Source organism: Anolis sagrei, chromosome 2 (genome assembly GCF_037176765.1).
Source record: "Anolis sagrei isolate rAnoSag1 chromosome 2, rAnoSag1.mat, whole genome shotgun sequence".
Lineage (NCBI taxonomy): Eukaryota > Metazoa > Chordata > Lepidosauria > Squamata > Dactyloidae > Anolis > Anolis sagrei.
The window spans coordinates 243,730,755-243,746,791 of record NC_090022.1 but is presented as its reverse complement, the minus strand read 5'-3'; the positions used below and the strand labels follow the sequence as shown (position 1 = coordinate 243,746,791).

At 40.4% G+C, this 16,037-nt stretch overlaps 1 protein-coding gene across 1 annotated transcript; it reads right to left on the bottom strand.

Annotated features, from left to right (window-relative positions):
• Positions 1-1,001: 1,001 nt before the first annotated feature.
• On the bottom strand, positions 1,002-13,003 carry FEM1C (fem-1 homolog C). The gene is made up of 3 exons (XM_060761929.2): positions 12,840-13,003; positions 10,560-11,254; positions 1,002-3,781 (listed from the first exon to the last, which is right to left on the bottom strand). Exons 2-3 carry the CDS (start codon positions 11,101-11,103, stop codon positions 2,472-2,474), a joined length of 1,854 nt encoding a protein of 617 aa, XP_060617912.1. The 5' UTR covers positions 11,104-11,254; positions 12,840-13,003; the 3' UTR covers positions 1,002-2,471.
• Between the last annotated feature and the right edge of the window lie 3,034 nt (positions 13,004-16,037).

Here is a 16,037-nt window from a genome sequence, read left to right as displayed (position 1 = left end):
TCCATTTTCCAGCAACCTTCCAGTGTCACAATGCTGCTACAAAGTAAAAGAAAACATCAGAGATGACACTATGTTCTAGATTCTCCCTTTTTCTTTTATGTTCTATTTTTGGTTAAAATGGTTGAATTTTGCTCTTTCTGTTATCAGACGTATCTACTTGCAACACATGAAAGCATGGGAGAGGGATATGAAAAATACCAACACATTTTTCAAAGTATTTATGCTTTTAGTCTTCAAATTGTATGAGTTTTAGCTACTGTGAAAGTGGCCATCTTAAATGAACCTTTGATATATACTCATGTGATTGCTTTTGAAAAAAATGATCTAGATATGTTTATGGATATGAAATAATTTGTATTTTCACTTGTGAAAATCATACAATGTGCAAAAAATGCTTTTTTTCTTTCTCATTCTAATGAAGGCACTCCATTTTGTGTCTAACAGACATTGACCTTGTTAAGATGTAAATCTTAAGCATGATTTAGCCTTAAGAAAATGAGCAACCGTCTGTTGAACAGATTCATGTTTTATTCCATCTTCTCTTACCATCTAAGGGAGTAAAATTGAAAGCTCACGTCTTTCATTTAAAAGGGGAAACAGGAGAAAAAAGCAGGAGCCCAAGACTCTCAACAGATTCTCATAATTTGTAACACTAATCTATGGGATACATTATGTCTGAGCTGCGTCAATGAGATGATAACAAGAAGGCCGTGGTGTGACTACTCATGTATATGAACTATGAGGATGTGGACATACTCAAATTAACATATCTTTTTTAAAAATAACCTTGAACTAGTCACACCAGACTTGAGGCACCAATTTCATTGTAAATTTATCCTGAATTGTCAACGTTCATAGTAATATATGCATTGCATTTCCAAACTGAAAAGGCATTAAATATCATAAACCAAACAAGGTATCAAGTCAGTTGCAATTCAGAACATCCAGAAAACTAGATTGGAACATATACTGTATTCCACTCCAAGAAAAAAAATGAAGGATTTTTTTCTTGAGAACCATTTTATTTTAAGACATTTGCAGGTCTAATATGCCATAGTAAATTCCATTATGAGTCAACAATAAAGTGCTGAATTAGTTACCTGAATCTTAATCGCAATTGTAGTCTTCACTTATGGTTTCCTTATCAAGTCTAAAAAGCCCTTTCTGCTGCAATAGCTAAGCTGTTGCGCAAATATTATAAAAATAGATAGCTTTCGGTAGAGGCTATATATTTCACATTGCCTCTTGATGTTTCCATAATATGGCTGAAAGGTCTTAGAGAATAGAATGCATGCAAATTATGTGTAAGAGTTATTTTAAAATGAAGGATGGGGGCACTACTAAACTTCTGAAGCCCCTGCAGAGGGGTTCTGATTACAACCATATAATTAATTATACTAGCTGATAGCTAGATCTGGACTGACAAGCATCATGCCAACATGCTTTAGTTTCTTCCGTAGCAAAGAATCTTGAGTTGTAATTTCAAGACTATGTTTGATCTAGTTCTTCTCATTGAGTCAAATGATTAAGTTTCAGGTTAAATCTGACAAAAAAAAAACACCTCTATGTCTAGTCACACAATCAGCTCAAGCAAGACATGAGTGCAGAGGGGAAGAAGGTTGCTCATTGCCTTTCTCCACTTGCAGCAAAAAATACTGAAATAACTTTTAGACTTAATTTAAAGTGGGTTTGCCAACAAGAACACATTTTACTCCCAAATTCAGCACACATCTCTAAAAAAAATCGATAGAATGCAACCGCAGAAACAGCTTGGGGTGAAAAGTCAAATGAGGCTAGACAGCTGACTGAAGTCTTCAAAAACTGTCATGCTGTAAAAGGTGTATTTGAGAGAGAGGATTCTCTCTCTCTCGAGAAAGAAAGAGAGAGCTCTAACAAACTGCAAGAGAACAGTATCAAAGCTAAAAATGGCCAACTGATGCATAGGAATATGCCAACACACAAACAGTCATGTTCAAGCCAGTGCATAGAGAAGATAAAAGCACTTATGGTAATTGCAAATGTTAACAAGTCCATACAACTTGTATAGTTCAGCAATGAACCAATTAGAAAAAAAGTAGAATCGCTCAAGCAAGAACAAAAAGATGACTTCTCAACTATATAAAATCCACACACCAGTAAGAATAAGACAATACCACGAAAATTATTCAGTTCAGTCCCAAACAACCGACAGGCAAACTAAACCAGAGTAGACGAGCCTTTGGCAGACAATTTTAGTGAGTCCAAATATAACCTTACATTTCTAAATAATCCACAAAATATATTATATGGTGTTTGTTTTAAATACTAGGCGACTGGTTCTGCAGATCTGATTCTAATGATGCTTTAGCTAATGAGCAGGATGGACCAAGCGGAACAAATGATGGTGTATCGCTGGCATATCACAACAGTGCTTGAGAAAGCAACAGTGAAAGTTCCTAACACATGCTCCCACAGTGAAGAAGAACCTAATATCATCTATGTAGTAAAACAAAGTTCTCAAGTTTTTCTGGGATGTGCCCTTGGTAACGTATGCAATGATTCACAATGACACGGGCAGCAAGACACTGCAGTGTAGTATGGTTGATGGGCTGAATCAAATTCTTTGCCATTTCCTTCTCATCCAGCAAATCGATAGCAGTTTGTTTATGCATGTTTGTGGCATCAAAATGTGAGCCTGATTTGATAAGAAGATTCATGATATCAGGATGGTTGTTCAGTGCAGATATGTGTAATGGGCTGTTGTCATCTGAGTCTCTAGCATTGACATCAGCACCACATTCCACTAACGTAGCAGTAACTTGCAAGGAAGGAAATTTGCAAACTGGGTAACGCCCCACACATGTGGTGTTCTTGTCGACAGCAAGGTGGAGTGGGCTAAAGTTATTCTTTCCCTTAGGATGTAGCTTAAGAAATTGATATATAGTCTGCTTCTTAAAATGATCTTGTTCAGGACTACAAGGAACTTTTTCCAGCAAGCAAATTAAATGCAAGATGATGGAAAGGGCTTTGTGGAGTTGTATTTGGTCAGGTGGACATTGAGTATGTTTGATGGCACGTTCTATTTCAAGAACACTTTTGCACAGTATACCCATAAGGTCATCAAAGGTAACAGTTGTACCCAACAGACCTTTTGCCCTGTCTTGCAGCATGAAGGAGAAGAGTTCAGCAAATGACAAGAGGCTGCTTGCAGTCATTGGGCTAAGGGGGTCCAAATTGCTCTGCTGCATGTCCAGAGCATATTTCCACAGATTGATGCACCGTTTGAAGTTGCCAGAGTCTGCATAGACAGCTCCTCTGTACCGAATATAGTAAGATGTATCCGGGTGAGAAGGGCCAAGAATACGTTCTCTAATTAATAATGCCTGCATTCTCATCTCATCGGGGTCTGCAATTAGGTTTTCCAACTCTTCAGTACTGTTCACTTCCTTGGCATAATCGTAAGCCATTATTAACGCCTGAGGCACAGGCTTGCTGAGGATGTTAGTCCTATCACTGTACCTCATATCCATGGCTCTTTTCCAGTATTTTAGAGCACCAAGCAAATCTCTCTTTTTGTCCACAAATGTGGCTCCTAGAAGTTCCAGTGCATTGATGCGTTCTGCTTTGCTTGTCTCCACATGTTGGGTCAAGAAGTCAACAATGTTCGTGTGCCCTGTAACACTTGCAGAAAGAAGAGGAGTCATTCCATAACCATCTTTTTCCATCTTTGCACAGTATTTGAGAAGCATCTTCATTATGTCCAGACTACCAGATTCTGCACAGTCATGCAATGCTGTGTTTCCTGTGGAAAGAGGGAAAAGAGGAAACCAGTGATCATGCATACTGTACTGTGAAACATTTTCAGAGCACGATTACGCCTACTTTAAACACCTACTAAAATGCTTCTACAAATGACATATAAATTATCTAGTAGGCTTACTTCTGAAATAATTAAGATGATAAAGTTACAACTCATAAACAAATATTTTGTGAATGGACCAATATTCAAAGGTGGTATTTTAATTTATGGCATTAACATGTCAAAAGGGCAACCTCCTTTTTTAGTCAATTGAATAACCTTCACACTTGCTTTTTACAAAAATAATTGGTCATGAATATTTGGGCTTTCATGTTTGCCAGCTCAAAAACAACAGCCTTTCATCAAAATTTCCTAACGCAGCTGTTCTATTGGAAATCTTCCTGTAAAGCATTCTTCCACATTCTCCTAATAAACATTCTTTAACAATTCACCCAGCTGTGTCGAAAGTATTAATCGTGCCGAAACAAGCAATCTCTGGAAGGAGATAAAAGAAAGCCCTTTCACCTAAGAGATTCAAGTTTTTGTTTTATTTTGTTTGCCTCTGAAGCCAATGAGACCACAGTCAAGTGAACATGAGAGTTTAAACTGGGCAAGATTCTGGAAGGGAAGGCCATATAGGCGAGTAATGCTTATTTTCCTCTGGGAAACAAAAACATGTATTGTGGCACAGCTTCGGCTAGATCTCATTGAACCTAACAACTGCTCTCGATCCCATCACTATCGCAAACACGGTTGATGGGGACAAGAGACAGGGCCTTCTCATCAGTGGCCCCCCGTCTATGGAATGCCCTCCCTAGAGATATTACATTGGCCATCTCCCTCTTGTCTTTTAGAAGGAAAATCAAGACCTGGTTATGGGACCAGGCATTTGATCAGTGAGCAGCAAGTGGAAAAAAATCACACAACTTATGGCAATGAATTGACCCGAACTGGTTTTGGAATTCGATTTTAATAAATGTGTCTGAATTAATTGTTTTAATTGTTGTTTTAATTGTTAATATTTTGATTGTACTGTGGTTGTTTTTATGATGCTAGCATCATATGATGCTTTTGTTAGGCTGCCCTGAGTCCTCCTTTGAGGAGAGAAGGGCGGGGTATAAATATAGGAAATAATAAATAAATAAATAAATAAATAACAGTATTATAAATATTCATTTCTAATTTTCATTTTGTTGAAATCTAACTTTATCCTGTAACGCAGCGATCAAGTCTCTCCAGGAGGACTCTATTCATAGTGGTCATATTCTTAGCTGCCCACAGTTCTGTAGCCAAACCACTCCTCCCCAATAAAATATTCATGCCTGAAAGAAAAATATTCCAATAAGGTTCATGTGAACCAACAGTGCAGAAATTGACAGTTCTGCCATTACAAAATCACAAGTCTTCAGTGCACCTTGTAGGTTTTCAGCCAACAGATGCCAAGATAAGTGAAAGAGCTATCTAAATAAATAAATACCTGAGTGAAAGTAGTATCAAAAGTCATTTAATAGCAAGTGGATACTTCAGCATTCAAGCCTAACACTTTAATGATGGGCTTGAGTTCTTGTTAGCAAGTAGATCTGATTGTAAATAACCACCCAATGGTAATTGGCAAATATCATCACAATACCTATGCATCTAATTAAGTTACTGAAACAAAAGGTCAAGATGCTGAATTATGTCCAATACATTCATATATAACCTTTGTAAAAATCCCAAGTAGTTAGCCTGTTAATGGGAAGGGAAAATCTGGATACTTATTTGCAAACAAGTTAACATGTGGATGCCCACACACAGCAAATTATTGCAAAGACATCCTGCCAAATATGATGCATTTTTACTAAGAAAAATAATCCTGCTATCTTCAATAGAGCTTACTCCATGATCATTTTAATCTGGGCCTGCACAACCGGTGGCTCTCCAGTTGTTCAGGCCTCCAACTCCTGAAACCCGATCCAGCTTGTTCAATAGCTAGGAAGTCTGGGAGCTGATGTCCAAAATGTCTGGAGGGCCAAATATTGTGCAGGCTTGTTTTAGTCCACTATTTCTTTGGTCACCGGTGGTTGTTTCAGGTATCTTAATGTATTCTCACTGTTTTAATGGGCATTGTTTTATTGTTAGCCATGTTAAGTCCCTATACAAAGAGAAAGACAGGTTAAAAATAAATAAATAAAATAAATATTTGGAATTAACAACTGGATTCAGCCCTATATAAAAACAGCAACACTGTTTCCAGCAGGTTGTTGCCTGCCTGGCTCATCTAACTACTAGTAGATGTAATGCTATGATGTCACAGAATATTGTCACATTCCAACTCCTGGAAAGCTTTCAACTCAAGCATGTTTATAAATAGTGCTGCTCCTTCAAAGGAAATAAAACATCTAGGAAATTGCTCATATCAAACCCAGAGACAGTGTGCAACAGAACCAGGGTAAAAAAGTGGAGACATTTATGGGAAGGTATTCAAGAAAGTAGTAAAGTTAAGAAAGTACAAAACAGAATAATTTAGGAAAAGGAAACAGACTTGGGAATGTCAGTGAAAAATCGTTGCATTTCAAATCCAAGAAGATTATTGGTATTTGCCCCCCTTTGCAATGTGTTTAAATGCAAAGGGCTCCTTCAACAGCCACAACATACATAACTGTTACATAATAATGCAGCCAACAAAAGCATTACATTGGGATCACATCTACTCTGAACTTTGGGAATGTATCCTACACCAATTAAACATATCACTCAATGTGATAGAATTTTACATTTTTCCACACAATTGGGCAGTCAGTCCAAAATGTACACAGAATATCTTAAGGCTGACAGGTAACTAGAGTCGCCCAGTCTACAAGCCAAAACAGCAAGAATGTTCTTTTTGCAAGCATGTATTTCTCTTTTGAAAACAGCCACCAAGTATTTGCTGCTATTTATAACTTTGCACAAAGTAAGATTTAAAAAGAGATAGTGTGCAATGGTTTCCCTTGTACTGAGATGTTACTTAATATCATTTAAACTAATCCTTATTTTTCCTTGTTAAAATTCACTGCACAAATGAAAATACTATATATGCCTAACTACATATTTGTGGCACCCTAGATAACAGTCATTATACTATCTTGACTATAACTTTATGAAAATTATGATTTATGAATTAATAATTTCCTGTCTGAACCACTGTATTTTGTATCTTAACCCCATATGCAGTTACCTGGTAGTAATTCCACTGAAAACAGACATGTATATGATGGTTCTGTGAAAGATTTAACTCACATTCTCATGGCCAGACTACACTACCACTTCAGTACTGTACTTACAGGAAAAAAAATGCAGGCCTTGGTAATATCTGAGAGGCAGCATGGTACAGTGGTTTGAACACTCTGGAGACCAGGGTTCAAATCCCCACTCAGCCATGGAAATCTACTGGGCAAGCTTGAACAACTCATGGTCTCTCGGCCCCAAAGAAAGACAAAGGCAAATGCCCTCTAAATAGATCTTGCTCCACCAAAAAAACCTCCAAAACCCCCGTAAGTCAGAAACAACTCAAAGGCACACAACTCATGAAGGTAAGTAACGTCCGCTAATAAGTCACAAGGACTATTTAGTTCAAAGGAAACATGAAAAAGATCAGAGTGTGTATATTTGTCTCAATTTTCTCATCATTGCAATACAAACAAGTTATCCAGAGTTAGCTTTATCATTGGGCAGAGTGAGGCAGCCACGTTGGGCAGCAAATGTGGAGTAGGAGCAGAGGGACAATGAGATGTTAAAGGATTGATATATGAGAGCTATAGCAGCTTGCCTTTCATCCCTTGGGTTGGTCTGCTGTCTTCCAGGCATTAAAAAACAGTCCTCTGAAGAACACAGTAACTGAATTCCTAAAATGGGATGAGGTATCATCTTGTTCTTTATATCACACAGCAAATTTTCTTGGATGAGCTCTGATATTACTTTAACTGCATAGGCTGTTGTGTTGTACAGTTCATATTTTTACCTTCTTTATCCCTAAAACTCTCTACTATAGAGGCAACGTAACATTTTCTTTGTCCTTGAATAGAAAAGGTTTAATTTTTTGGACACTGCATAAATTGCCATGGGTAGATTCAAGTATTAATCATAATTCGTAGCAATTAACCATAATGATGGCAGGTTTATATATACGCAGCATGATTTATGAGGACAGGATTCACATGTTTCTTTCTGGCTTTAAAATATCTTTTAGCATACGCTCTCTCACACACTATACAATATTATGTGCCCGTTTACTAAGATCTTACTTTTTATAGTTAGCTATAAAAATAAATGTAACAGTAATGGTGATACCTAGAGCATTAAAGCATAACTTAACAAACCTATTGTTTTAAAAGCCCAAGAGCAGTTATAGTGAACGAACATGGTTCTCCACATATTTCCAAGGATAATCTTTAAAGTCATCTTTCTTCAAACACATGACTTTCAGATGTGTTGGACTACAACTCCCATCAAGGTCAACCAATATACCGTGGCCTGCTAGGGATGGTAGAAGCAGACCAAATAAGAGGACCTAAACATCTGGAAGGCATCTACTTTGCTATTCTAAATATCTGAAAAAGGTAGCCAGAAACAAAAGACCCCTGAAAAAAGATGATGGTCCTCTTATCATCAACATCACAGAAGGAAACATATGGACTGAAAAAATGCCCCCTACAAGTATTATGTAAGATTGACTACTTTTATCATCCTTGTCAGATTTCCCTGTAATCTCCAGGTTACTGCTATCTTCTGGTCAGAAAGCCTCCAAGACTTCAATCTTTTACATACTGGCTTGTCAGTAATTTGAGTGGAACTCAGTGGGGTTTATGTCTGGACAGTCATGTTCCTGATTGCATTGTTAATGAAGACAGGTACATTTATTTTGGGAAATGAAGTTGCTTTAAATGTTTCCTTGAACTGACAGATACTTTTAAAACTTAGTTTGATACCACTAGCAAAATCTGCTGCATACTGCTAACAATTACAGCTCATACTTTTTATGACCTGATATTTATTTGATTTTATATCCTATCTTCCTCCCAAAATGAGATTTAATATGCCTCATTATATGAAACATTTAAATCCCATAGCAAAGTTTTGAAAGGAGAAATTGAGATCCAGTTAGTACTCACATCCAATCTAAATAAATGCTGTATTGGATATAAGTATTACCATAGGAGAAACAAACACTATACTGTCACTCCAAAAGTCCCCAGTTTAGCTAGCAGCAGTGGGAGCAGAAGAAATCAACTGCTTCCGTTAATAGTTACAAAAGTATTTATTTCAGGAACTGGATCAATTTCTTATAAACAAATACAAAGAATAATGACTCAACTGATATTTATTAATGCAGTTACTTTCCCACTGATCAGAGAGAAGGGAAAAGAATTATAGCCAAGAGTTAGCAACTCCTGAACTTCCTTTTTCCACAAGCCACTAGTGTCATACTCCAGTGACTGAGAATACAAACAAAATGTCCATGTACTCCTCCATCATGTCTTCAATAATCCAAGTATTCTACTAATTATAAGAATCCATGGCTGTATTAAATTTCAGTTGCTATAGTAAAATGATCTTGAGAATGTATCACAATATAATAGAAGAAAGTTTAACTCTGCTGCAAAATGTCACATCATCTATCCACTCTACTAATAAAAATAAAATTCCATTCTCATTGCTATAAAGGGCAGGGCTTCTGTTTCACTTATGAGTCACTCATAAAAACATTAAAGACACACAACAGCAGCAGTTCACAAAACATGAGCAAGTCTGTCAAAAACATGCTTAGAATTTCTATAATGCTGTAGAATGCTGCAAGCATTTCTTTTAATTGTCTTGAGGGAACCCTTACTGAAACCCAGTCAGGTAAGTCAGTATTATTACCACCACCACTACTGACGTATTCTGTAGAATGGAGAGATTACCACACCAAACTGAACTGCAACCTTCCTGATTTGTCTGCTGAGTTAGTCATGCACTAAGCAAACACATTGTCACACAACACTTTATTACACAATGGTCATGATCTGGTCAAAGTGAAGCATTTCTAAATCACAATGATTTCACTATGAATTAAATGCATGCTTAAATCTCCCCAAAATATTATACCTAATATTTTTAGGCTGATAAGATAGGGACAAATGAATCTAATTCAGAGACAGGCCAGGAAGAATCTTATGGGTGGCTTCCTGATGTGGACATAGCTATAAAATAAAATGTGTGACAAATAAGAAAAAGATTGAACTAAAAAGAACAGCACACTCACACTGGAATAAAAGTTCAAGGTAAAGTAACTATAAAACTTTAAACTGCGGGGGGGGGGGGGGGGTACTAAATAATAATGTTATATTAACCATTAAAAGAACAAAGTGACATTGGTCAATATTGCCCTCTTGTTCTGTTTTTAAATTCCAATCACAGATATAAACTGATAATTGATTCCTTTGCAACAAAGTTTTTAATTTCAGTTAAATAATGAGTGAATGTGTGTTTAAAAAAGTCAAGACAACACTCTGTCTATTTGGACTGTTTCTTCCACTCAATAAAGCAAAAAAACAAAAAAAACAAATGGATTTATACCACATCAGTCCACAGAGCAACATATTCACAAAGTCTAGCTTCAGTTTCCATTATATGAACAACACTATTAAGATACAGACAAAAAAAACATGGTTAAGCTTGCTATCTTTGAGCTTTCAACCCCTTAGCTGTCAAATTAGATGCACGTTCTTAGTAAAACTAAAAGTATATTCACTTTGCTGAAAATTGGTACTAAACTCACCTTTGACACTTTTTCTGTTTACGTCAGCTCCTTTCTCAAGCAAATATTCAGCAATTTCTTTATGTCCTTTGTAACAAGATATCATAAGGCATGTATGCCCATGGCGATTTGATACTTCCAAGTCAGCTTTATGTTCCACAAGATACTTCACAATGTCTAGGTGGCCATCAAAACAGGCAGCTCTAAGAGGTGTTGAGTTTGTCAAAGTTGTGTTGTTGACAGATGCGCCATGATTTAACAGAGACTGAACCACCTTCAAATGGCCAGCCGCTGACGCTGCCCATAATGGTGGGGCACCTTCAATAGTCTCACCATCAAAATTCACAGAGCCACCAACTTCTATTGAAGCACTGCAGTGCTCTAGTAGATGTTCCACCATGTCGAGATGCCCATAGCGAGCTGCCATGAGAAGAGGTGTGGCTCCGTTCGTTTTTTCTGACATCAGCAAAGCCACCTCTTCTTTACTTTTATTTGCCAGCAATTTGGTGAGCAGCCGCAGCTTGCCATCACGAGCTGCGTTAAATACAGCTGTCTTTAGATCCATTTAGTCTTTTCCTCTCACTTATACTTGTTCTTCAGAATCACAAGTAGCAGAGTAAGTGGAACCACAGTTGAAGCCAGTCCATGCAACCTCTCTGTGTAGTGCATGAATTTTTACCATGTGATCTCTCAAAGCAAATATTACGCTCAGTTTCCTAGACAAGAAAAATGAAGAATAAAAACTTTTAAGATATTTTCTCTTTGCTTTTAAATGAAATCACTCAAAACAATATATATGCCCTTGCTTACAAAGGCCCAAAGTTCTTCCCCTGTGTACCATGAGCTCTCCCCTATGAAAAGGAAATGACAGTTGGAGTCAAAGGCTCCATCATACCAGTGGTTCTCAACCTGTGGGTTCCCAGATGTTTTGGCCTCCAACTCCCTGAAATTCCAGCCAGTTTACCAGCTGTTACGATTTCTGGGAGTTGAAGGCCAAAACATCTGGGGATCCACAGGATGAGAACCAGAGATGTATACTAACCATTTAATGCAGTTTCAAACCAGTATTGAAATGATCTCTACATCTAGAGATCACTGTGGACTCAAACAATGATGGATCTGGACCAAACTCTACACAAATACTCAATATGCCCAAATGTGAACACTGGTGGTTTAGGGAAAATAGAATCTTGACATTTGGGAGTTGTAGTTGCTGGGATTAATAGTTCACCTACAATCAGAGAGCATTCTCAACCCCACCAACGATAGAATTGGCCCAAACCACCCACACAGAACCCCCATGTGAGCCACAGCAACGCGTGGCAGGGGACGGCTAGTAATATAATATATTGTATGTGTATATATATGTGTGTGTGTGTGTATATATATATATATATATATATATATCTTGTAAGCCGCTCTGAGTCCCCTCCGGGGTGAGAAGGGCGGCATATAAATGTCGTTAATAAACAAATATTAAAGGGACAGACCCCTTCCAAACAGCTGAATAAAATCCCACATTATCACCCATGAACTGGAATATATGGCAGTGTGGACTCATATAACCCAGTTCAAAGCAGATATTTTGGGATACAAGATGGTGTGAAAGGGCCCCGAGTGTCGATAGAGCCTGAGAAGTTAGCTCTAGTCTTTTCAGACACTATTTGTGTTACTATGATTTATTGTTTATTTTTTTGTTATGGGATTTATATTAATTGTATTGCTTTGTTTTGTTTATTGATGTATTATGGGCTTGGCCTCATGTAAGTCACACCGAGTCCCTTGGGGAGATGGTAGCGGGGTACAAATAAAGTATTATTATTATTTGCCAACAAGGGATTGTGGCAAAGTCACACGGCTGTGGCTGCGACCTGAAAGCAACGCCTAAAACTATCAGGCTCAATGCTGTGGAATCCTGGGAGGAGTTGCCGTTTCACAAGACTTCATTACCCAAGAGTCGTGGCAGTTCAAAGCGGGGTCGCACTGTAGGACAGGCCTGGGCAAACTTGGGCCCTCCCTCCTTCCAGGTGTTTTGGACTCCAACTCCCACCATTCCTAACCGCCTCAGGCCCTTTCCTTTTCCCCCTCAGCCGCTTAAGCGGCTGAGGGGGGAAAGGAAAGGGCCTGAGGCGGTTAGGAATGGTGGGAGTTGGAGTCCAAAACACCTGGAAGGAGGGAGGGCCCAAGTTGGTCCATGCCTAGTGTCGAAGAACAGGGACAGGGCCCCTAATGGAAAGGCTGAGGGAAAGAGAAGCCAAGGACGGGCCAAGAAGGGAAGCAGGGAAGGGAGGCTCCAACTACCTTCTCTCAGCGAAGGCGGCGGCGGTGGGGTGGCTCTCGGAGCGGCTACAGGCGCCGCGCCCCGCTGCCAGCGCAGCTCCTCCATGACAGGCGCTCCTCCTCACCAGTCGCCGAACGGACGCGGAACTCAGCGCAACCAACCCTGCTACCTCCCGCCCTCGCGTTCTCCTCTTGGTCCTCTCCTTCCTCCGGCCCAATGGGGAGCGAGGGAAGGGGCGGGGCGAAGGGGCAAGCTAGGCTGAGAGCGCGCGCACGAAGGAGGAGGAGGAGGAGGCGGCGGTTGGAGAAAGGGGCGGGGCGCTAAGGGCGCGCGACGCCTGCCTGTCTTCACTGCCTTTTCCCGGGGCGGGATTAGCACATAATGGCGGCACTTGACTACGTTGGGGAGTTCACTCACTCTTGACCCCGCTTGAGCTGCCCTGGCTCAGTGCTGTGGAAGCCTGGGAACCGTGGTTCGGTGAGTGAGTAACACGTGACAAGCAGAACATGATACAGGATGCCTTGGAGAGAATACCAGGGGCTGCTAAACACACACACATATACACAAATGCCTGCTTCCAAGGGTCCCTTCCACACAGCCCTATATCCCAGAATGTCAAGGCAGAAAATCCCACAATATCTGAGTGTGGATTTATTTATCGTGTCAGGAGCAACCAGACATTTGTATTACATTTTTAACAAAACAAACAAACAGACAGGCAAAACACAAAGTTTGCAAGCTTGGTAGTTAGTTGATTAAATGTCCTTTGACCAGTATCTGGCCACTTATTTATTTATTTATTTCGGGTACTTTTACCCCGCCTTTCTCAACCCCCAAGGGGGGACTCAGGGCGGCTTACAAAAAAGGCACGATTCGATGCCTATACAAATTACACATAATGTACAAAACACCATAGTTAAAACAATTATCACAATTAAAACAATCAAAACATCAATATACAACACATCATATAAACAATTCACATGCTCAGCGTAAGTCTTTCAGAGTTCCGATTTCCATTCCATTTCCTGGCCATTGTCAAAGTCCTTTCTTTATCTGCCCGATTATCCGAATGCCTGGTCCCAAATCCAAGTTTTCAATTTTTTCCTGAAGGAAAGGAGTGATGTCGCTGATCTGATTTCCCCGGGGAGCCAATTCCACAGGCGGAGGGCCACCACCAAGAAGGCCCTGCTCCTCGTCCCCGCCAATCTCACTTGTGATAGAGGCGGGGTCGAGAGCAGGGCCTCCCCAAAAGATCTTAGACTCCGGGGTGGGACGTAGAGGGAGATCCGTTCGGACAGATACACTGGGCTGGAGCCGTATAGGGTTTTGTAGGTCAAAACCAGCACTTTGAATTGTGCTCGGAACTGGATCGGCAGCCAGTGGAGCTGACACAACAGGGGGGTGGTATGCTCCCTGTATGACGCTCCAGTGAGCAGTCTGGCTGCTTCTCGCTAGACTAGTTGGAGTATCCGAACAGTCTTCAAAGGCAACCCCACGTAGAGTGCGTTGCAGTAATCACTTGGAGTGCCTCTGGTGTTGCTGCAAGAAGGTCCTCCACTGTGCATGTAGCAGAGCTCAGGTTGCATTGCAGCAGGTGGTCAGTGGTTTGCTCTTCTCCACACTCGCATGTCGTGGATTCCACTTTGTAGCCCCATTTCTGAAGGTTGGCTCTGCGTCTCGTGGGGCCAGAGCGCAGTCTATTCAGCGCCTTCCAAGTCGCCCAGTTTTCTGTGTGCCCAGGAGGGAGTCTCTCATTTGGTATCAGCCATGGATTGAAGTTCTGGGTTTGAGCCTGCCACTTTTGGACTCTTGCTTGCTGGGGTGTTCCAGCGAGTCTCTCTGTAGATCTTAGAAAACTATTTCTTGATTTAAGTCATTGACGTGCTGGCTGATACCCAAACAAGGGATGGGCTGGAGATGTCGCTGACTTGGTCCTTTCACTATTGGCTGCTACTTCCTGGCAGATGTCAGGCGGTGTAATGTAATTTCTCCAGTGGTGTAGGGCGCAGACACCCCATGATAATGCAGCATGTCTCTTTAAGAGCCACATCCACTGTTTTAGTGTGGTGAGATGTGTTCCACACTGGGCATGCATACTCAGCAGCAGAGTAGCATAGCGCAAGGGCAGATGTCTTCACTGTGTCTGGTTGTGATCCCCAGGTTGTGCCAGTCAGCTTTCGTATGATATTGTTTCTAGCACCCACCTTTTGCTTGATATTCAGGCAATGCTTCTTGTAGGTCAGAGCACGGTCCAGGGTGACTCGTATTTGGGTGTGCTGCAATGCTCCAGTGGGATAACTTCCCAAATATCCTCAGAGCTCAGGATGCTTGTCTGTTTTTAAGGTGAAAAGCACATGTCTGTTTTAGATGGATTAGGCATCAGCCGGTTTTCCCTGTAATGGGCAGTGAGAGCACCTAGAGCTTCGGATAGTGTGAGTGTGGATAACCCAGTTCAAATTAGATATTGTGGGATTTTCTCCCTTGATATTCTGGGATATAGGGCTGTGTGGAAAGGTCTCCCAATTCAAAGCAGATATTGTGGGATTTTCTGCCTTGATATTCTGGGTTATATGGCTGTGTGGAAGGGCCCTTCGACAAATCAGGCCTGAACTCTATAGAAGCCAAAAGGGCAAAACTTAGGTCTGTACTCCCATATCATGACAGAGAGGACTCACTTTGGCCCCTTCTACACAGTTGAATAAAATCCCACATCTGCTTTGAATTTGAATATATGGCAGTGTGGTCTTGGGGACCTCCCACATAGCCAGAATATCAAGGCAGAAAATCCCACAATATCTGCTTTGAAGTGGATTTTCTGAGTCCACACAGCCCTATATTCCAGTTCTAAGCAGATAATGTGGGATTTTATTCAGCTGTGTGGAAGGGCTGTCAGATAACCCAGGGCCCTTCCACACAGCCCTATATCCGAGAATATCTAGGCAAAAAAAATCCCACAATACCTGCTTTGAACTGGGTTATCTGAGTCCACACTCAGATAATGTGGAATTTTCTCCCTTGATATTCTGAGATACAGAGCGGTGTAGAAGGTCCCCCAGTTTAAAACAGATATTGTGGGATTCTCTGCATTGATAGTCTGGGTTATAGGGCTGTGTGTGGAAGGGCCCTTCGACAAATCAGGCCTTAACTCTCCCTAGAAGCCAAAAGGACAAAACTTCGGTCTGTACTTCCATATCATGAGAGATAGAGAGATGACT

What these genes read in the sequence shown, in the direction of transcription:
- FEM1C (XM_060761929.2), bottom strand. Translation starts at nt 11,103, where the DNA reads ATGGATCTAAAGACAGCTGTATTTAACGCAGCTCGTGATGGCAAGCTG. An exon ending in AAACAGAAAAAGTGTCAAAG is followed by an intron (nt 3,782 to 10,559) that starts GTGAGTTTAGTA and finishes CTCTTTCCACAG; the next exon opens with GAAACACAGCATTGCATGAC.